The 23,744-nt window shown below is 39.2% G+C and overlaps 4 protein-coding genes across 4 annotated transcripts; all 4 read left to right on the top strand.

Moving 5' to 3' along the window:
- Positions 1 to 7,303: 7,303 nt before the first annotated feature.
- On the top strand, positions 7,304 to 9,695 carry LOC120273444 (probable LRR receptor-like serine/threonine-protein kinase At4g36180). Its single transcript, XM_039280070.1, has one exon. It carries the CDS (start codon positions 7,631 to 7,633, stop codon positions 9,407 to 9,409), a length of 1,779 nt encoding a protein of 592 aa, XP_039136004.1. The 5' UTR covers positions 7,304 to 7,630; the 3' UTR covers positions 9,410 to 9,695.
- On the top strand, positions 9,419 to 9,763 carry LOC120273282 (receptor-like protein 51). Its single transcript, XM_039279910.1, has one exon. The coding sequence runs from the start codon at positions 9,419 to 9,421 to the stop codon at positions 9,761 to 9,763; it is 345 nt and encodes a 114-aa protein (XP_039135844.1).
- LOC120273443 (MDIS1-interacting receptor like kinase 2-like) lies at positions 9,725 to 11,075 on the top strand. Its single transcript, XM_039280069.1, has 2 exons — positions 9,725 to 10,671; positions 10,788 to 11,075. The coding sequence occupies exons 1-2, from the start codon at positions 9,777 to 9,779 to the stop codon at positions 10,880 to 10,882; spliced, it is 990 nt and encodes a 329-aa protein (XP_039136003.1). The 5' UTR covers positions 9,725 to 9,776; the 3' UTR covers positions 10,883 to 11,075.
- A 6,229-nt stretch (positions 11,076 to 17,304) lies between these two features.
- LOC120273369 (MDIS1-interacting receptor like kinase 2-like) lies at positions 17,305 to 20,562 on the top strand. Its single transcript, XM_039279996.1, has 2 exons — positions 17,305 to 19,802; positions 19,907 to 20,562. Exons 1-2 carry the CDS (start codon positions 17,339 to 17,341, stop codon positions 20,293 to 20,295), a joined length of 2,853 nt encoding a protein of 950 aa, XP_039135930.1. The 5' UTR covers positions 17,305 to 17,338; the 3' UTR covers positions 20,296 to 20,562.
- Positions 20,563 to 23,744: the final 3,182 nt, after the last annotated feature.

Here is a 23,744-nt window from a genome sequence, read left to right as displayed (position 1 = left end):
CATGGAGCCTGACCAATCCCACCAACCACTGCCACTGGTTTGGCATCACTTGCAACACGGCCGGTAGCATAGTTGAGCTCAACTTGCCAAACTGCAGGCTCAATGGCAGGCTTGACGAACTAGACTTTACCTCTCTATCAAATCTCAACAAAATCGACCTCAGCAGAAATACTCTGACTGGTTCAATCCCAAGAAACCTCTCTGCTCTCTCCAAGCTCACTTCATTGGATATAGGCTACAATAGTTTAGATATTTCAGATTTCTCTGAGTTCAAAGCCATGCCAACATTAACATACCTTTCACTCCGATCAAACAGCCTTCTGACACTGGAATTCCCATCCTTCATACTCAACTGCACTAATCTAACCGTCCTTGATCTATCAGTTAATGAGTTCAATGGAACAATACCAGATTCCCTTGGAACCAATCTGGTCAACCTTCGGTGCCTGAATCTCTCCTTCAACTCATTCTCTGGGTCAATACCTTCAAGTATAGGAAACATGGCTTCACTAGAGCACTTAGACATGAGTTTTTAATTTATTGAGGGAAGCTACCAAGCACAATGTCTCAGCTTGAGAACCTCATGTACCTAGATTTATACGGTAACAAGTTAAATGGTAGCATCCCTATGGGTCTTGGGCAGGGGGGTCTGCTCTACTTTGCCAACTTCTGTAACAACAGGTTCTCTGGGGAGCTGTCAAAGTCTCTGTGCAGTGGATTCAAGCTCCAGTACCTGGATGTGGGCTACAACAACTTGTATGGAGCAATACCGTCCTGGTTGCGCAACTGCACCAGCTTGATACAAATCGGGTTGGAGGGTAACCATTTCACGGGAGACATTTCAAAGGCGTTCGGGATGCATCCGAACCTCATATCTTTGCACCTCAATGGGAACCAGCTGACTGGAACTCTGTCAACATACTGGGGACAGTGCACTAGCTTGACGTCCTTCAGTATTGATGGCAATAATATATCTGGTGAGATTCCAAAAGAATTTGGTAACATGACAAGCCTGCAATACCTGAGCTTAGATTCAAACTTCCTGAAAGGAGAGATTCCAAAGGAATTTGGTAACATGACAAGCCTGAAATACCTGAGCTTAAATTCAAACTTCCTGACCGGCAAGATACCACATGAATTGGGAAACTTGAGCTTGTTAAGGAGTCTCGTCATCAACAACAATATGTTATCAGGCCATATCATAAGAATCAGCCGCATGACTCAACTCTATTATCTCGATTTATCAGGAAACAATCTATCAGGACAGATTGAAGCAGAGTTGGGAAACTCCAGCAGGTTATCATATCTTGTCCTCAGGCACAACTTGTTAGCGGGTCGTATACCATCAACAATCGGATGCATGGTCTTCCTCGAGAATCTTGACTTGTCGGGAAACAAACTTTCTGATGAACTACCAGAGAAGCTTGGTGACTCAAGAATTTAAGGCAGTTAGATTTGAGCAGCAATGCATTATCTGGGTCAATTCCTTCCAGCTTAGCAAGGCTTACGGCTTTGCAGCAGCTCAATGTGTCTCACAACAAACTCTCAGGTCAAATCCCTGAAGCATTCGCAGGCATGTATAGTCTATACTCCATTGATTTCTCTTATAATAAGCTAACAGGGCCGATTCCTTCTGGAGAAGTTTTCTGGAAGCCATCCATGGCTTATGTCGGCAATGCTGATTTGTGTAGAGATGCTTCCAGTTTGTTCTCGTGTGGGTTCAGTACCTCAGACCAAGGATCTCACGGTCACTCAGACAAAGGATCTCACAATCCCTCAGACCAAGGATCAAATAAGAAACACACAACACTACTTATCACCATCACTGTCCCCGTGGTTGGATGTTCCCTTATGCTTCTAGTCGCCATTGCAGTTGCATGCCGGCGACAACGAACCAACAAAGTCACCGAAACAGAAAACTATTCCTTAGTGTGGGATACAGGTCTCAAGTTTAAATTCACAGATGTCATGGAAGCCATAGATGACTTCAATGAAGCATACTGCATAGGAAAAGGAAGTTTTGGGGTGGTGTACAAGGCTGAACTGCCCTCTGGCCAAGTATTGGCTGTGAAACGGCAGCATTTTTCTGATGAGAGTGACATTCAGGAAAACGATGTAGGAAGTTTCTTGAATGAGATCAAAATTTTGTTGGAGGTGAGGCACCGCAATATTGTGAAGCTGCACGGATCTTGCGCAAAGAAGGGTGTAATGTACTTGATATATGACTATGTGGAGAGAGGGAGCTTAGGCGATGTCCTGTACAGTGTGTTGGGGGGGAGTGACATTTGATTGGGCAATGAGAGTGAACGTGGTTTATGGAGTGGCTCATGCTTTAGCTTACCTTCACAATGACTGCTTGCCGAACATTGTCCATAGTGATATATCGATTAACAATGTCTTGTTAAACGATGAATTCGAGCCTAAGCTCTGTGATTTTGGAACTGCTAAACTGCTGAGACATGATGCATCTAGTTGGACTGCTGTTGTAGGCTCCTACGGTTATATTGCTCCAGGTAACAGAGCATATATATACATAAACTTTTTGTGCATTCTTATTTGCTATGACAGGCCATTGAGTTGTAATTTAAACATAATTCAATGTGTGTGATCTTTGTAGAGCTTGCATACATGACCAAGTTCACCGACAAGTGTGATGTGTATAGTTTCGGAGTAGTGACATTGGAGGTTATGATGGGAATGCATCCTGGAGAGCTGCTATCAAATCTACCATCAATATCATCATCCTCTGAAGGCAATGATCTACTGCTAAAAGATGTGTTGGACAACAGGTTACGACCTCCCACAGGCCAACTAGCTGAACAAATTGTGTTCATAGTGAAGGTTGCTCTAGCTTGCACTCATACCAATCCGGCATCAAGGCCTGCAATGCTTTCCATATCTCAAAAGCTGTCAACTCGGAAAAAGGCTTACCTTTCTGAGCCATTGGGAGCTATCACTATCAAGAATCTCTTACGGATTTCAAGAAGAGGTGAACTACTGAAATGAATCATGGGAACAATAAGGTTTAGAAGAATAGGGTTGAAACAGAGCTTATCTAAGGATGCCCCTGACATGTATAGTAGCTTTTTGGGAATGAGGAGCGAGGGCGAATCCACTAAAAGACCGAGGGGCGTGCACGAGCCTCGGTGGAATAAATGGGGATGGGTGCAGCTCACATGAGGCCTGGAACCACCCATACACAACCACTATTTCCAACTCCCAGGAAATGCGCCTCAGTGAGAATCGAACTTTCACCACTCGGTGTGAGCTCTATCGGCGACCCATGTACCAATAGACCCAAAGGTCGTTGGCGACATGTATAGTAGCTTTGGACACACCCACATAAGAGTGCCTTCTATCTGCAAGTGCCCCTACTTCGTTGTTTGTTTCTTTTGCCTTGTATTTTTCAAAGTCAGTAGACTTATTTGTTTTTTCTTTTTGTTTTTGTTTCAGTCTGATTTTGGTCAGATTTTAGATTTTACTTTTACTTGCTTATCTGTTTTTCCTAATAAATCTGTGATTTATTTAATTCTTTTAAAAAAAATTCAATACTTTGCTATCTTTTTTTTTCTGAAAAAATGAATAAACCACATTCATTTAAAGAAAAGAAGAGCCACTAGAGTGGCAACAAAATAGAAAGAAAAGAACTACTAGCAGTGGATACAAACAGAAACAACAAAAAGAACCCCCAACACCAACAGCCGGAACAACTGGCTAAGCACATCAACCCAAAAAAGGACTAGCCAAGAGCCTAATCAGGAGCCTCATCCGATAGTCATCCGATGGCCTTGTTTGACTAAATACAATCGTTAGATATGTTAGCATATTACTTTTCCTATGCATAGTATATTAAGTTAAAATTAGGTATCATATATATCTTTGTTGGGGAACAGAGAATATTAAATTCTATCCTAGTTAGTTTTCAGTTATCCTTTCTACTTATACAAACTATCAAACAGTTTAATATATACGGTACTCAGCCAAATACACATATATTTGTGTGTGTGAGAGTTTGTGTATAAGCAAGCACAAGCTATGTAAGCACGTTTTTCTTTTTTTGAAAAAGTGGATAAACCACAAGATTTACTAAAACAGAAATACGGTTACAAAATATCCACTAGCTGTGGAAAAGAGACTAGGAACAGCAACAAAAACAGAAGGATAGACCGGCGACATGAAACTTCCACCGGGTGGAGTGGAAACAAGATAGCAAACTAGCCTTCTTCCTGATTTGGGTCTTCCCCCTCCCCGAACACAATCGGAAGTCCGACAGAGACCACTGGGGGCTCTACCAATGTGGGTGTCCCACTAACCATCTCCAAGAGAGGACTAATATTATTCAAATTGCGTAGGATGGTACACATAGAGGTGCCCATCCGCAACCCATTGGGCAAATCTGGCCCATCACTCAGCGTAAGCCTCTTCTCACTTACTTTGGCAACAAGAGTGCCATCATGGCGCACAAAGCTGCCCACATCACATACCAGTGATACCACAAGAGGGTCTTTAGTCTGATCAGAGAAATTTCCCCTAATTGGTACCAGGACCACTCCAAAATGAAGCCTAACAAACCCATTTATAGGAGCCACCCATATCTCTACCTTCCATGTTTCAACAACCTCCCAACACGTGATCAGGACTTCCAATTCAAAAACCTCAGACGCCTTATCTGACCTCTCAAAAAAATGCGTGCCACTTGACCCTGCAGATGGAGATATCGAGGTTAATAGCCGAGCCAACCAAAGTTCGACACCACGTCCCCTCAAACCAAGCGATTAGCGCTTCAATCCACATGCTGATCGCGTCTACTCAACAGACTGAGCCGCACCCCGACCATCAGTCGCTACCTGAGCGCCATCCTGACCATCGGTCCAACGCACGACTGGCCGTAGATGTGCCTGCGCCGCATCAACACCAACACGAGATCCAGGCTCCACCACCGCCTAGACCTTCTCCAACACACCACCCTGCCTTCCGGTAAGGGAGCAAAGTTCAACCATTGACGGGCATGCAGTTGTCAACACATCTTTCCCCTCTCGCGCATCCCCACCGCCGGCGTGGGAGCCAAGCTCCACCACTGCCGAAAATACCTCCGAAAATCCATCTTGACTGCCTATGTGGGGGATGTGCTCAACCACCGCCATCAGAACCTCCGAGAAGCCATCTTGAGTACTTGCGTGGGAGCTATGTTCTACCACAACCGGAGTCTCTACTTAGGGTCCAACCCTTCCTCTGCATGCTGCCTTCTCCTTGCAAAGGTATGAGAGTTGCTATTCTACCTCGGCACCGACAGCACTCTTCACCACCGGCGGAACACATCTACTTCCCTCATTGGGGTGAGAGCAAGGCTCAACCACCCTCATGACCTGCACGCTTGTCTTCTTTGGCCATGGTTGCTTCCCTTTCTCATCTGAGGTGGATCTCGTGCACATATCTTCTCCCAGCCCCGCAACCACTACATGCCGACCTAACGGCTTTGCATCCCCAAAACTCCCTGCGAGAAGGAAGCAAAATCGGTTCATAGACAGCCTCTCCCTCGATGGTGAACACCAGCCGTGTGCCCAACCTCTCCCTCAACGGCGAGAAATGATCACATCATCTTCCTTGTCATTAAGCAACGGGAAGGTCCAGTCCTCCTCGACATCTTCCTCCATCCTTGCAAGCATGTTTTGTCTCCTTTTCTAATTTCAATCTTACTGTCATATATTGCTCAGTATTGTTAGAATGCTCATTAACTGTGTTAATACCATTGAAATTGGCATATTATGTTTGATTAGGTACTTCTTTTCAAAATTAAACTTAAAAGTTTTATTTATTTATTTTTTTTTGAAATTTTTATCTTTTCATTTGATGCCTGCTTTTTTTTATTTTTATTTTTTTAATTTTTGACAAAGGCCACAAGCACTACCCCCATAAAAGGGGTGTGAAAGAATAAATGGGTATGACGATGCATCAGTTACAGTGGCTTAACAACCCCTATGAATTTATTAACTCAGTCAAACGTTACATGAGGTAATTAGAGTCTTACCATGTGCACTTCCAGAAGATATTTCACGAACTAAACTGAATTAATAAATTCTCCCTATTATACAACTTTGAAAAAAAGAGAAACTAATTTGTTTCAGTTAAAAAAAAATATATTAAGAGTATTGTTGCTTTATTATGATTTTAAATATTACCTTAAAAATATAAGTTCTTTGATTTTTAATACACTATTGTTGGAACTTTTGACTTTTAGTTTTTGAAATATGATTTAGTCTTAACTGAAAAGATACATCTGAATATTTATATGTATATGATTTAATCAAATAATATAATAACAAAGTCAATCAAATAAAATGTTTTTGTCATGAAAATGAAGTATTTTATTTGAACAAGGAAAGAGAACAGTTGATATGAAGAAGTCTCCCACTTTTGTTTTTCCGACAAGAGCAACCGTAAATCCAACTAGCATCAACCCTATACTAATAGTTGAAGAGACCATTAGTTCTCCCGTAATTTTAGTTTTTTATTTATATACTTTGGCCGATGTTGTAAATTCCTATTGTATAATATTTATTCTTCTATTAAATATATTTTATTAATTATATATATTAAAATTATTTTATTAATCATTTATTTCGTTCTCCTCCAAGATGTCAGGTGTTCAAATCACACCCAACTTATAATGAGTAAAAATTCACTATATGGAGGATTCCCATGTATACATGGTGCTATAGGATCTTCAATGTGGAAATAGATAATATTATAATAATGCTGTTTATATACTAATCTCTGTTATTTTTTTTGTAAAAAAATAAAAATTTTATCCTACCATAGAAGAGTACGAAATCGGTCTTCCATTTTTTCTACTCTCTACAAAACAGCTAATTTGTTTCTTTTTTAGATTTCTGCAGATGCGGAGTCCCATCAGCAGGAACCCTTAGATGCTGCTCAGAGGATCAAACGTTCCCTTAACTTCCTGAGCTCTAGATCAACCGACCCCGCTGGTGATTCGGTGCACATCTCTGGTCAGGAGTAATCTGCTCTTTTTGTTGCTGGATAGGCCTATGTCTCCAGATGGTTGATTTCGCCGGTCCGGCTTGTTACCTTTACTCATATTTTCTTTTTAGTCTTTTCTTTCAGTACTGATATTGTTTTCCTCATCCCTGATGAGTAAGATAGTCTTTTATGTTTTTTTATGTCTGGTACTTTATTTTTTTATCTGTACTTGGTGCTCTTTGTTTCTTTCTCTCTTTTTTTTAATAAATTTGTGATTTATCCATTTTATTAAAAAAAAAATAGAAGAGTACGAAAGCTGGACTCTCTCTGGAGGCAGTTTTTGACTTGACCACATGAGTGAAACATTTTGAGGATGATCCCTCGTGCAGAAATCAAAATCAACATGGTTGGTTGAGTTCTTAGCGATTGCTATTGTTACACTATTTCAGTATTTCCACGCAAAGTAAAGACTTGGACTTGGACTTAGAAAAGTCCGTTTGGAAATTGTGGCAACCATGATTATGACGTAAGAACTTGGTCGTGGTCAAACTAAGCAACTGGTCTGCATTCTATTCTATATCCATGAAAAATCTGCAGAAGTACTAATGCATCAAAAGTGAGCGCTTCATCCATTGCGGTTCATCCAAAGATGAAACCAATGTCATTAGACATCCTGATCATTTTCCTACTGTTCCTCTTCTCACTGAAATGCAACGCAAAAACAGAAGCAGAAGCACTTCTGACATGGAAGTCTAGCTTGTTCAATATTCCTCAATCTCTGAGCTCATGGAGCCTGACCAACGCCACCAACCACTGCCATTGGTTTGGCATCACCTGCAACTCGGCTGGTGGCATAGTTGAGCTCAACTTGCCAAACTGCAGCCTTAGTGGCACTCTTGACGAGCTAGACTTTACCTCTCTATCAAATCTCACCAAACTGAACCTCAGCAAAAACATGCTGTTTGGTTCAATCCCTCAAAAGTTCTCCGCTCTCTCCAAGCTCATTTCACTGGAAATGGGCTACAATCATTTCGAAACTTCAAACTTCTCCGAGTTCAAAACAATGCCAACATTGACATACCTTTCACTCCGATCAAACAACTTTCCGGTAATGGAATTCCCATCCTTCATACTCAACTGCACCAATCTAACTGTCCTTGATCTATCAGTTAATGAGTTCAAGGGAACAATACCTGATTCCCTTGGAACCAATCTGGTTAAACTTCAGTACCTGAATCTCTCCTTCAACTCATTCTCTGGGTTGATACCTTCAAGTATACACAATCTTGTTCATCTCCGAAAAATGATCCTCATTCATAATCAATTAAGCGGCCTTATCCCTGCGGAGATAGGAAACATGACTTCACTAGAGCAGTTAGACATGAACGGTAACTCTTTGGAGGGGAAGCTACCAAGCACCATGTCCCAGCTTGAGAACCTAATGTATCTAGATTTATCCTACAATTACAATTTAACTGGTAGCATCCCTACGGGTCTTGGCAAGGGGGGTCTACTCCATTTTGCCAACTTCTCAGGCAACGGGTTCTCTGGGGAGCTGCCGGAGTCTCTGTGTAGTGGATTCAAGCTAGAGTACCTTGATGTGGGCTATAATAACTTCGATGGAGCACTGCCATCTTGGTTGCGCAACTGCACCGAATTAAAACAAATAGTTTTGAGTGGCAACTATTTCAGTGGGAGCCTGCCAACGGACTGGGGACACTGCACCAGCTTGACGTCCTTCATTATTGATGCCAATAATATATCTGGTGTGATTCCAAAGGAATTTGGTAACATGACAAACCTGCACTACCTCAGCTTAGCTTCAAACTCCCTGATAGGGGTGATTCCAAAGGAACTTGGTAACTTGACAAGCCTGCAACAGCTGAGCTTAGATTTGAACTTCCTGACAGGGGAGATTCCAAAGGAATTTGGCAACATGACAAGCCTGCAACACATGAACTTGGCTTCAAACTCTCTGACAGGGGAGATTCCGAAGGAGTTGGGTAACATGACAAGTCTTCAAGAGCTGAGCTTAGCTTCAAACTCTCTGACAGGGGAGATTCCAAAGGAGTTGGGTAGTATGACAAGCCTTCAAGACCTGAGCTTAGCTTCAAACTCCCTAAGAGGGGAGATTCCAAAGGAGTTTGGTAACATGGCAAGCCTGCAAAACCTGAGCTTAGCTTCAAACTTTCTGACAGGAATGATTCCAAAGGAGTTTGGTAAATTGACAAGTCTGCAACACCTGAACTTAGCTTCAAACTCGCTGGAAGGGAATATTTCAAAGGAATTTGGTAACATAACAAGCCTGCAAGACTTGAGTTTGGCTTCAAACTTCCTGACAGGGGAGATACCAGATGAGTTGGGAAACTTGAGCTCGTTACAGAGTCTCGATCTCAGCAACAATAGTTTATTTGGCCATATCACATGAATTAGCCGCATGAATCAGCTCTCTTATCTCTTTTTGTCAGGAAACAAATTATCAGGACAAATCGCATTAGCGTTGGGACAATCCAGCGGGTTATTAGAACTTGACCTTAGCCATAACTTGTTAGAGGGTCATATACCTTCAACAATTGGTGGCATGATCAACCTGGTGAATCTTAACTTGTCTGCAAACAAACTCTCTGGTGAGCTATCAGAGAATCTTGGTGAGCTCGATAACTTACTGCTGTTGGATTTGAGCAGCAATGAATTATCTGGATCAATACCCTCCAAGTTATCATGGCTTATATTTGCAGCAGCTCAATGTATCTCACAACAACCTCTCAGGTCACATCCCTGAAACATTCTCAGACATGAATGATCTATACTCCATTGATTTCTCTTATAATATGTTAACAGGGCCGATTCCTTCTGGAGAAGTTTTCCAGGCAGCATACAAGGCTTATGTCGGTAATGCTGCAGGTTTGTGTGGAGATGCTATCGGTTTGCTCTCGTGTGGGTCCAGTCCCTCAGCCGAAAGATCTCATAAGAACCACACGACACTACTTATCGCTATCACTATCCCGGTGGTTGGATGTTCCCTTATGCTAGTCACCATTGCACTAGCATGCCGTAGACAACGGACCAGGACCAGCGAAGTGGCTGAAACTGAAAACCATTCTTTTGTGTGGGATACAGGCCTCAAGTTTAAACTCACAGATGTCATGGAAGCCATAGATAACTTCAATGAAGCATATTGCATAGGAAGAGGAAGTTTTGGTGTTGTGTACAAAGCTGAACTGCCCTCTGGCCAAGTATTGGCTGTGAAACGACATCATTTTTCTGCCGAGAGTGACATTCAGGAGAGAAATGTAAGAAGTATCTTGAATGAGATCCAAATTTTGTTGGGGGTGAGGCACCGGAATATTGTGAAGCTACACGGAGCTTGCACAAAGAAGGGTGTCATGTACATGGTATATGACTATGTGGAAAGAGGGAGCTTACGCGATGCCCTGTACAGTGTGTTTGAGGCATTGACATTTGATTGGGCAATGAGAGTGAAAGTGATTCATGGACTGGCTCACGCTTTAGCTTACCTTCACAATGACTGCTCACCGAACATTTTTCATCGAGATATATCGATAAACAATGTCTTGTTAGATAGTGATTTCGAGCCGAAGGTCTCTGATTTTGGAACTGCTAAGCTGCTGACACATGATGCATCTACTTGGACTGCTATTGTAGGCTCCTATGGTTATATTGCTCCAGGTAACAAGACATATATATGTGTATATACCTTGTGTGCATTAATATATTCTTATTTGCTATGACAGCCCATTGAGTTTTTAATGCAAACAAAAATATGATGTGTGTGATATTTGTAGAGCTTGCATACATGACCAAGTTCACGGACAAGTGTGATGTGTATAGTTTCGGAGTGGTGACACTGGAGGTTATGATGGGAATGCATCCTGGATAGCTGCTTTTGAATTTACAATCAATGTCATCATCCTCTCAAGGAAATGATCTACTGCTGAAAGATGTGTTAGACCACAGGCTGCCTCCTCCCACAGGCCAATTAGCTGAAGAAGTTGTGTTCATAGTGAAGATTGCTCTAGCTTGCACTCAGACCAAGCCAGCGTCCAGGCCCGCAATGCGTTCCATAGCGCAAGAGTTTTTGACTCGAAAAATCCTACTTTTTCTGAGTCATTGGGAACTATCAACCTCAAGAGTCTCTTAAGGGTTTCAAGAAGCGGTGAACTATTGAAATGAGGCATGGTCTTGAGCTTATGAAGAGTGTTTTAAGGGACAATAAGGCAGGATCTAAACAAAGCTTAACCAAGGATGTGGTCGTATCAATAATTTGCTGACTTTTCATTGTCTACATGGGCTTGTTTCATATACCAGCGTTGGTAGATATGTTAATGTAATATGCCTAACTATCTTGTGATCCGGCTTGTTAATGATTGAACCTGCTTACATAGAGCTCAACTTGCAAAGGATGTGAAGTCTATGATGAATGCAGAGGTCACGGGCAGATGGGCATAAACCCACCTCCAACCTCATTTGGTGGCCCATGAGGGATTATTCTATTTTTACAATGTAATTTGGGGTGACCCGAGCCAGTTTTGTTTAAGAATGTATATATATATATATATATATATGCATGCTAATTTAGCATTGTATTTTTTTTTATAAAAATAGATAAACAATAGTTTTATTGAAGAAAAAAAGATTGTATTGTTCTTTTCGTATCAGTTTTTAAATAAATAAAAATATTCTCTATCTATAGATGCAGAACAAATTGATCAATTTAAGTAAATTTTTTTTTTAAAAAGTGGATAAACCACTTCTATTAAATTGAAAGGAATCAAGTAAGTTTTTGCCTTCTTTATTTGATTATTGTTTCAATCTCATATTAATCTCTAAGCATATCATTGTTCACATACATTGTATATTAGCTTTTGCATCAGAGCGATTGAATTTATATCTCAAGTGGGGAGCAGTGTTTGAATTTATAAAGCATCATGCCCCGAATCGGGGCTCATCGGGACTCAATACATCAACAAACGGTGGCATATCCATAAGGCTGAGATGAAGTGAACACATAAGGCCTCAATATCTATTTCACAAACAATAAAATATATCAAAGGACTAACTTCACAAAAGAAAAAGAATTCAAAGAATACGATAACCAGGTTTACAACTATTGAACAGAGGAAAATCTAAAAATACAAGAGTCGAAGTTTAAGGGTCATAGTTAGGGCCCGGTTAAGTTATGATTCCTGAACAATTTCTTCTGGTGATAAATTACGAGCTTCCCGAGTTATGTCAAGGGACTCGAGGGAATGAAGAATGCTCATTTTACATTCTTTGACCGCACCAAAAGTGTGCTTAGGCCAGAGTTTCAGACGTTTCTTGAGGCAAAGAAGCTTTTTGGACAAGATGAAAGCTCCACAACCACCTAACTGTGATTCAGGCCACCATTCCTTGAGTAAATCAGCAAAACCTTCATGGGAACTGTGGTTCATACCAACATCATATAGTCTAGAAAGTGAAGAGGATAAATACTATTTATTAATTAGAAAATTATATAATTGTTACCCCTTTTTTTCTCATTCTCACCTCTTTCTTTTCTCATGCTTATACCTTTTGGATCTCAAATTAGAGTGAAGAGCTTTTTTTTATTATTATTATTACTGTAACTCTGTTTATAACTTTTAAGTAAATTATGATTCAAAACCAATGGTCTCTTGGTTTATTGGTATTAAATCTTTTACATAGAATATTTATTTTAAAGCAGATTCATAATTAAACTTCAAAACTCACTCAAAGTGAGGCATAGATGCTTGTTGAACTTGCAGCTGTACTCTATGCATCTGCATGTTTATGATTTTTTTTTTAAATAATGACCACTTGTTTCCTATTTGTCATATATATATATATATATATATCAAAAACTCTATATATGAATGACATAGTTTTTTGAGAAAATTTTGTTAAACTATACTATGTAATTTGCCTTTTTATCAATTCTAGACTTGTAATTTGAATTGTCACACTTTAGTACCCTGTTGTTTAAATTTTTTGTAAAAAGGTGCTAAAACACTTAACTACGTTAATTTTTGGAGATGTGACATAGAAATAAACTTGAATTTATTTATTTATTTATTTATTTTGCTCTTATTTATATTACTAAAATATATACTAATAAAAAGTATTCATGTCTACTTAAATAGTATTTAAAAAACCATTCAAGTTATAATTGAAGGTAAACTTGAATGATTCTTGATAAGTATGTGCTTTTAGTGACCTCATGACACCAAAGACAAATGACCCAACTCTGGCAGTCATCTCATGGGCACCTCCTCTCATTTTAATAAAGCTACAATAGGATAGTCCATCACCGTTATTCATAGATCATGAGGCTTATTCTATATACCACTATATTGATGGACTCTATTTTCATTTGTGCTCATCTTTTTGTTTTGAATGGAGCACATGTTAATCTATTTTTATAAAAAAAAAAAAATTGTCAAGAAATTATTGAAGTTGTATGCATTTTCTCCCACATATCAACTTTCTTTTTCTTTTGATTATCTGTAAAACTAGTCGTATGCCAATTACTTACATTAATATATCCCCAACGGCCAAGAAAACAAAAATAAAAGAAGCTATCCCGCACATCAAGAGGAGTTTCAATTTCACCAAGCCCTTGGCATCCTCTATAGATGGCCTGATGTTAATCAAGATCTTTGCCCTAGTTGAAGTGTAGTCCTTCACTATTCTTGTTTCGGCCCCTGTTTTTGGTTGTGCTTTCTACTTCTAGTGAATGGTTTTTTTTTAAGATTGTGTCATTTGCCTATGTTTGTTTTTGCCTTGAGTTTTTGTAGATTTTTCTTTTTTTATTCTCGTTGATAAATTATGATTTATTTTTTATAAATAAAATAATTTAATATAATTTAATAAAAATAAAAAGCAGGTGAGTGAAAGACTTCGATGTGGGGCTTTCATCCTTGCAAAAAAGATCTCTTTAATCAAAAAAACGTCTCAAGCACTGGGCTAAAGTTGATTTTGGGTCAATCAAGCTTAAAAAGTTGGCTATACTTCATGAGATTGACTTGATTGATTCCTATAGGATTTCACGTCCCCTCTCTGTTGACGAAACTGCTAAAGACTCTTCCTTAAGGAATGATCTCTTTCTAATTCTAAAACATGAAGAAATTTATTGGAAACAGAGAGCTCGTTTAACTTGGCTCAAGGAAGGTGATGAAAATACTAGCTATTTCCACGTTGTGGCTAACGGTCGTCGAAACAAAAATTTTATCCCTTGGATTCGTCAGGGGGATAGTAGGGTCAATGATATCAAAAGTATTGGCGACACTTTTACTTCATACTATCAGAACCTTTGCGGTACTTCCCAGGATTTTCGTATCAAGATCAACTGGCAAAGCCTTCTTGGACTCAAAACTCATCAGGACCTCTCATCCTTAGACACACCTTTCTCGCTTGAGGAAATCAAAAGGGCTGTCTTTGATATGAAAGCTGACAAAGCACCGGGTCCGGATGGCCTTCCAATTCTTTTTTTTCAGAAATTCTGGGAAATCATCAAACTTGACATCTTCAAACTCTGTGATGATTTCTACTGGGGAAGAGCAAACCTGGAAAAAATCAATTTTGCTAACATTGCTCTGATTCCCAAGAACCAAATCCCTGAAGACCCTTCTCATTATCGCCCTATTAGTCTGATCAACTTGACGCTCAAGATTATTTCAAAAATTTTAGCTAACAGACTAAGGCTTAAAATTGATTCCTTGGTGGATGTGACCCAATCGGCTTTTATCAAGGGTCGATGTATCATTGATAACATCGTCACTGCCCAAGAACTCATCTTCTACATGCAAAAACATCGCCTCCCGGGGCTGATCCTCAAAGTTGACTTTGAAAAAGCTTTTGATACTGTGGACTGGGGTTTCATGTTTGAGCTCCTCAAAGCCCGAGGATTCAGTGATAAATGGATTGGTTGGATTAATGCGATCTTCACTTCATCCAAGGCTAGATTTATTGTTAATGGTAGCCAAAGTGGTTATGTTAGATACCGCGAGGGGCTCAGACAAGGGGATCCCTCTTTCCCCTCTCCTCTTTGTTACGGCGGTTGGCGTTACGAGCTCCATGCTTAATAATGCCCTCAATTCTGGTATTCTTTATGGGGTGCCTATTGGTGAATCCGGTACAAAGATGTGTCACCTGCAATACGCGGATGACCTTCTCATCCTTACCGCAGGGGTGGTGAAGATCTGAGAATCATTAAGCTAATTCTTTACATCTTTGAGGGTTTGTCTGGTCTAAAGGTCAACTCTGAGAAAACATCCTTGGTTGACTCCCAAAAGCACTTGGAACCACACATCTCTCACTCCAGGACTCTCCACTGTAGTTCTGGCTCTCTCCCAATCACTTACCTAGGAATCCCTATTTCTGGAGGAAGACCTAGAAAGCAGGATTGGGACATTCTTCTTAGCAAAATTCGTTCACTTCTTGCTTCGTGGAAGTCCAAGTTTCTCTCCTTAGGAGGTAGACTCACCCTGGTTAACTCTGTTCTAACTGCTATCCCCACTTACTGGATGTCCCTCTTTCGACTGCCAGTGGGGGTAGCTAAGAGTATTGATAAAATTAGAAGAGATTTTTTTTGGTCTGGCCCGGACACACAACATAACAAAATCAGACTTGTCAACTAGATGAGATTATGCCGATCTACCGATCAGGGTGGCTGGGGTATCCTAAACCTTCAAACTTTTAACAGTGCCCTGCTTGGCAAATGGTGGTGGAAGATTGCGTCTGGTTTACACTGGTGTGGTGAGGCTATTATTCGAGAGAATTATTTCAAAAGAGCCCCCCCATGGAACCTGTTCCAAAAGCAGCGTGGTAGATGTTCCTATTTCTGGAATGGCATCCTTCACTCGCTACCTGCTTTTAGAACAAACCTCTCCTCGATTATTAGAAATGGGACTTCCACACTTTTTTGGAAGGACAATTGGGTAGATGGGTGTGCTCCTATGAATATTTGGCCACATTTCTTCCTCGCATCTCCTTACAAGGAGAATACGGTCAGAGATTTTATTCTTAGGGGCCCTGACTCTCAGTGGATCGACTGTCCATCCGTGACTAATATTCTCTCAATTTGACTACCCTTTATTCCCTCGTAAATGATGAAAAAGCGTTGGAGTTAGCGCAAATGGAAAGTTTTTCGTTAAAACTTTTTATAACTTCTTAAATGATGGGGGCATGCTGTCGTCCCGGGTCCCCTATCATCCTTAAAGGGGATTGTCCGAAAAAGATTAATCTCTTCAATTGGTTGGCCTGGGACAACAAGATCCTGACTTTGGAAAACCTTGCGTTGCGTAGGTGTAATTTTTTCCATTCTACGACTTGTGTGATGTGTCAAGCTAATGTTGAGACCCATGAGACCACCTTCTCATTCATTGTCCAATGGCTTTTGCATATTTGGAATTATTTCGGGCATCTTTATGAGGCGGCGTATTCGATGTCTCTTAAGGACCTTTGGGGGACGTGAGGAGAATTTTTGCCTAAATCCCTTAAATCTTTCTGGGATCTACTTGTGAGAGCAATCACGTGGAACATTTGGCTTGAAAGAAATGCACGCATGTTTAATTATGCTTGTCTTTCTTCTGATTCCATCATTTTTAAAAGATTGTTCGAATGTTAATTGTGTGGTTAATCTGCACCTGCATCAAGAAAGCGAAGCTAGAAGAACCGACGTTGAAGATCAAAAGGAGTTTGGAGTTTCTCTCCGCCAGAGAGATGGTGACTGATGCACCACAGTCGAGTTCCCCTGCGCTGCCCGAGATCTAGATTTGTATTTATCTCCCCCTAAGGGTCTTTTCCTTTAGGAGATTTCCTGTGGTGTGTTTCTTTTCTGTTCTTTTGTTTGGTCTTACCACTCCTGGTGGTGCCTGTTTTTTTTTGTGAGCCTTGGCTCTTGGCTTGTACTCCTGTACTTTGTCTTGCTTCTTTTTAATGAACGTGGTTTATCCACTTAAAAAAAAAAAAGACTTCGATGTTGATTCGGTGTTAAGAAATCAAGACCAGGTTTGTAGGCTCCCATTGATTCCTGTTACTGCTTTAAATCCAGGAAAAGAGCTAGTCACTATAGAACTTTAAGTCAATTTTGATAACAGGGGTAGTAAGAGAGAGTCAATTTGAATTAATTGCTATTGTCTAATCTATTTCCATGCAAAGACTCGGGCGTGGACTTAGAAAAGTCGGTTTGGAAATTGTGGCATCCACAATTATGACGCAAGGACTTGTTCTTTGTTCAAAGTTAACAACTGGTCTGCAAACTATTCTATTTTCATGCAAAATGAGCATAAGTAATGCATCAAAAGTAAGTGCTTCATCCAGTGCACATCATCCAAAGATGAAACCAATGGCATTAGACATACTCGTTTTCCTACTCTTCCTCTTCTCACATGATTTCCACTTGAAATGCAAGGCCGAGACAGAAGCAGAGGCACTTCTGAAATGGAAGAATAGCTTGTCCAATCCTGAATCTCTGAGCTCATGGAGCCTGACCAACTCCACCAACCACTGCCACTGGTTTGGCATCACTTGCAACACGGCCGGTAGCATAGTTGAGCTCAACTTGCCAGACTGCAGCCTCGATGGCAACCTCGACGAGCTAGATTTTACTTATCTATCAAATCTCACCAAACTCGACCTCAGCGGAAATACTCTGACTGGTTCAATCCCAAGAACCCTCTCTGCTCTCGACAAGCTCACTTCATTGGAGATCAGCAACAATGGTTTAGAGACTTCAGATTTCTCCGAGTTCAAAGCCATGCCAACATTAACACACCTTTCACTCAGATCAAACAACTTTCCAACAATGGAATTGCCATCCTTCATACTCAATTGCACTAATCTAACCGTCCTTGATCTATCAGTTAATGAGTTCAATGGAACAATGCCAGATTCCCTTGGAACCAATCTGGTCAACCTTCGGTGCCTGAATCTCTCCTTCAACTCATTCTCTGGGTCAATACCTTCAAGTATAGGAAACATGGCTTCACTAGAGCACTTAGACATGAGTTTTAATTTATTGGAGGGGAAGCTACCAAGCACCATGTCTCAGCTTGAGAACCTCACGTACCTAGATTTATCAAATAACAAGTTAAATGGCGCCATCCCTGCGGGTCTCGGACAAGGGGGTCTACTCTACCATGCCGATTTCAAGAACAACGCATTCTGGGGGGTGCTGTCGGAGTCTCTGTGCAGTGGATTCAAGCTCCAGTACCTCGATGTCAGCTATAACAAGTTTTATGGAGCACTGCCGTCTTGCTTGCGCAACTGCACCGGATTAAAACAAATCGTGTTGACTGACAACTATTTCATGGGAGACATATCAAAGGCATTCGGTTTGCATCCGAAGCTCATTTCTTTGTATCTCAAAGGGAACCAGTTGACCGGAACTCTGTCTACAGATTGGGGACAGTGCACTAGCTTGATTTCCTTGATTATTGAAGACAATAATATATCTGGTGAGATTCCAAAGGAATTTGGCAACATGAGAAGCCTGCAAGAACTGAGCTTAGCTTCAAACATCCTGACAGGGGAGATACCACAAGAATTGGTAAACTTGAGCTCGTTATGGAGTCTCAAACTCAACAACAATATGCTATCAGGCCATATCCCAAGAATTAGCCTCACGACTCCGCTCATTGTTCTCGATTTGTCAGGAAACAAACTATCAGGACAGATTCCAGCAGAGATCGGAAACTCCAGCTCGTTATCATCACTTGATCTCAGCGACAACTTGTTAGCGGGTCATATATCAGAGAAGCTTGGTGACCTTACGAATTTAATGCAACTAGATTTGAGCAGCAATGAATTATCTGGGTCAATTCCTTCCAGCTTAGCAAGGCTTAAAGCTTTGCAGCAGCTCAATTTGTCTTACAACAACCTCGCAGGTCAAATCCCTGAAGCATTCTCAGGCATGTATAGTCTATACTCCATTGATTTCTCTTATAATAAGCTAACAGGGCCGATTCCTTCTGCGATAGTTTTCTACCGATCATACGAGGCTTATTTCGGTAATGCTGGTTTGTGTGGAGATGCTTTGGGTTTACTCTCGTGTGGGTTCAGTACCTCAGACCAAGGATCTCATAAGAAACACACAACACTACTTATCGCCATCACTGTCCCGGTGGCTGGATGTTCCCTGATGCTGCTAGTCGCCATTGCAACAGTATGCCGTAGACATCGAACCAGCAAAGTCACCGAAACTGAAAACCATTCCTTAGTGTGGGATACAGGTCTCAAGTTTAAATTCACAGATGTCATGGAAGCCATTGATGACTTCAATGAAGCATACTGCATAGGAGAAGGAAGTTTTGGGGTTGTGTACAGGGCTGAACTGCCCTCTGGCCAAGTATTGGCTGTGAAACGACAGCATTTTTCTGATGAGAGTGACATTCAGGAAAACAATGTAAGAAGTTTCCTAAATGAGATCAAATTTTTGTTGGAGGTGAGGCACCGCAATATTGTCAAGCTGCACGGAGCTTGCACAAAGAAGGGTGTGATGCACTTGGTATTTGACTATGTGGAGAGAGGAAGCTTAGGCGATGTCCTATACAGTGTGCTTGGGGGATTGACATTCGATTGGGCAATGAGAGTGAATGTGATCCATGGAGTGGCTCATGCTGTAGCTTACCTTCACAATGACTGCTTGCAAAACATTGTCCATCGAGATATATCGATAAACAATGTCTTGTTAGACAATGATTTTGAGCCGAAGGTCTCTGATTTTGGAACTGCTAAGATGCTGAAACATGATGCATCTAGTTGGACTGCTGTTGTAGGCTCCTATGGTTACATTGCTCCAGGTAACAAGACATATTTATACCGTCTGTACATTAATATATTCTTATTTGCTATGACAGACAATTGAGTTGTAATTTAAACATAATTCGATGTGTGATCTTTGTAGAGCTTGCATACATGACCAAGTTCACGGACAAGTGTGATGTATATAGTTTCGGAGTGGTAACACTGGAGGTTATGATGGGAATGCATCCTGGAGAGCTCCTTTTGAATCTACCATCAATGTCATCATCCTCCCAAGGAAATGATCTATTGCTGAAAGATGTGTTGGACAACAGGTTACTCCCTCCCACAGGCCAATTAGCTGAACAAATTGTGTTCATAGTGAAGGTTGCTCTAGCTTGCACTCAGACTGATCCTGCATCAAGGCCCACAATGCTTTCCATAGCTCAAGAGCTGTCAACCAGGAAAAAGTCTTACCTTTCTGAGCCACTGGGAACTATCAGCTTCAAGAATCTCTTACAGGTTTCAAGAAGCGGTGTACTATTGAAATGAGGCATGGTCTTAAGCTTATGAAGAGTCTTTGGAGGGACAGTGAGGTTCTGGCAAAACAGAGCTCAACTAAAGATGAGGTTGTGTCAAATAATTTGCTAATGTTTTGTCATATAGATGCTGCTTGTTTCTTATACCAACGTTGTTGGATGTGTTAATATATTATTTTTCATATGCATAGTATATTAGGTTACCGCTGAATATCATGTATGTCTATGCTGGGGAACAGAGCAGGGCGTAAGAATTAAAATCCAAGTTGGTTTTCAGTTATTGTTTTGTTTCAGTGAATTTTTACAAACTATCAAACACTTTATAGTTTATATATATATAGTGCATATTGAAATGCATATGTGTGTGTGCACCAGTTTGCAAGCAGGCGGGGCTGCGAGTAGGATTTGTCTCCTGTCTCTAACTTCAATCTTACTGTCATATATTGATCATAAACTATGTACCCAATAGATGCAAAGAAGAGACCTTCCTCATCTTCTTCTTGTTTTTTGTTTTTTTTTAATAAAAGCGACGAGTGACACCTAACAAGAGAGTGTCAAGAGACAGAGAATTTCAGTGGTGCATTAGTTATAGCAGCTTAATGATCTTTGAGAGATTTATTAACTTTATCGGATGTCACATTAAACGATTAGACTTTTACCACGTGTACATCAAGAAAATTTTTTATGAATCAAATCAAATTAACAAATCCACATGCCATATATATAATCTTCGAAATGAAGAAAATGACATCCTTTTATAATCTTCGAAGGGAAGAAAATGACATCCTTTTATAAGAGATCCGGCAAACAATAAATGAACAGTGTTAAACCTGTCAACTCAAGAATTTGACATTAAGTCTACCTCTTCACCATTTTACTAATAATCTACCTTATTAATTAATGGTTGTTGAAAATGCGTGATCTTTAAAGAGCTTGCATATATGATCAAAGTTAATTGATAAGTGCAATATTGTGTTATAATTTAGGAAGTGGTTGTGGATGGTAAGAGAGATTCATTTTCTTTTAACGTTGGAGCCTGAGATGGCACAAAAGTTTGGGTGAAACATGATGTACTTTAAAACCAAGAAAAATAGATAGTTTATGTTTATCAATTATAAAATTGATTTATTATTCCTACCTTTTAGGGATTCGATTTTAATTCGACTTTTCAATCCCGGCGCTCTCCACTTTCTTTTCCGAGAAGTGCAACACTCCACCGTACAATTCTTTCTTATACTTACACCATTTGGATTTCAATTTATAGACTCCGGAGGGTTCTCTTTATTTATTTATTTTTTTTTTTTTACAACGCACTGAACTTAATCTGATCCTCCAGCGGTGGATCAACACAAATACATCCAGAACCTCAAGAACAACATTAATACAATACAACACAATACATATACATCAAAAATCAAAACTAAAATAACACAACACCATGGGAAGGTAGGACTCTAGGCAAGAAATGCAAAATTTGATTATAACCTGTACCGAACCAGGACTCGATGGATAGCGGAGCTGAAGCCTAAAAGTAAAACAAAAAAAATAATAATAATAAAATAATACAATAAAATAATTATTTTAAATGAAAACTAATATATTAATATAACAAAATTTTGAATACACAAAAAAACACATAGTATAGTTTAAATTTTTGTTATTATCTATAGCAAATATATGAGATTTTCAATAATTCAGCTAATAAAAAATACTGTATTTTTTAAAAGTATATGTGTATATATGTTATAATATATTTTCACCCACTAACCACTCAAGCACAATTACATTATACACTTTTATATATCAAAATAATCTATTTTACATTAATTTAAGTATAGAAAAACCGATACCATCAAATCATATATTGCTTGAAAAGTAGTGTCTCCGACGTCGAGGGGGGCTTCAACCCCTGCTAGCCCCTCTTAGTTTCACCCCTGGCCCTGGGTGAAAACCTCCTTACCAGCATCGTCCGCTACGAGTACAAGAGCCCATGAACTCCAAACTACGACATATAGTCATAATAGAATCTTTCAGTTTTGTTGTTTTACTCTCCGGGATTGTAGATAATCAAAATAACAACATATGATCAATCTTCAGATACAACCAAAAAAAAGTAGCATATCATCCATCTTCAAGATTGATACTCTCCTAGACTCTAGAGCTTTTTTATTAATGTTTTTTCTAAATTAAGTAAATCACTAATTTATTAAAATGAATAAACATAAACAAAAAAAAAAGGCAGAAAAATATTACGAAACATACGAAAATAACACACATTGGCGATAGATACAACTAATAAAATAAAGAAAAGAAACTTAGACGAAAATAGGATCTCATCCTAGGGTAAACAGAAAAAATCTCTTAATCTTGACTAAAAAACAGGATATATATATATTGACAAAGTTGACAAGAGACAAAGTAAAAAATAAATGAGTACAGAGGTATATTAATTTTGGTTGCATCACTAACTTCTTAGAGATAATCTCACGCTTTACAATTTTATAGAGGAGAACGATTCCTTTTATATATATATAAAAGACATACCTTCATGTGCCTTAACAACAATTTTTATGAAAAAATAATAAAAAATTAAAAAAAAATCTCACACCAAAAACAAAAATATAAAACATACTTATATAAACAATAAATTTTTTATGGAATAAAAATAAAAGAAAATCTCTCTTTTTAAACTAAAGTTGATCAACTATGAATTCATTAACAACAAAAAAAAATTTGAGAATAATAGAGGATAGAAAAGAAATTTTTGTTGGATTTTTTTTTCAAATATTAAACTCAAAAAAATTCCTGGGTATTATATGTGATTTATTAATATTATTATTTTTTAAAAAATTAGCTTATTTTTCGTTTTAATCATTTTAAAAATTATATTTTTTAAAAAATAAGATGAACCATAAACTTTAATTAATATAAGCCAAAGACCAATAATAATAACATAAAGTTAGTGACCACCAGAAAACCCTAATCAATTTTAGAGTTCCTAAGTAAAATTTAAGTAGCGTTGAGGATTTAACGAATAGCAACAAGCGCCTTCTTATAAGGAGGTGTCAAAGGGATAAGAAAGTACGCCAATACACTAGTTATGGTGACTTAATGATCTTCTAAAAATTTACTATATGAGGCGGGCTAATACGATGAGCAATTAAAACTTGTCATGCGCGTCTAAGATAATATATCATAGACCATAATCCACAATATTAAATCTCCCTACCTTGCAACCTTGGAAGTGTGAAGAATATGATTCCTCCCATAGAGACTCAGTGAAACATTGGATGAACAGTACTGATACATTATTTCTACAATATATATATTACATTAGCATAATATAATTATACAGTACTACAACACAAGAGATTCGATCTTGCAATACTTGCCCACCATTCTAAATGATTTCTACTAGCCTATCTAGTAACTATCAGTGTTAATTTATATATATAAATACAT

This window comes from Dioscorea cayenensis, chromosome 12 (assembly GCF_009730915.1).
Source record: "Dioscorea cayenensis subsp. rotundata cultivar TDr96_F1 chromosome 12, TDr96_F1_v2_PseudoChromosome.rev07_lg8_w22 25.fasta, whole genome shotgun sequence".
NCBI lineage: Eukaryota > Viridiplantae > Streptophyta > Magnoliopsida > Dioscoreales > Dioscoreaceae > Dioscorea > Dioscorea cayenensis.
The sequence above is the reverse complement of the archived record's forward strand: the minus strand, read 5'-3'. Positions and strand labels throughout refer to the sequence as shown.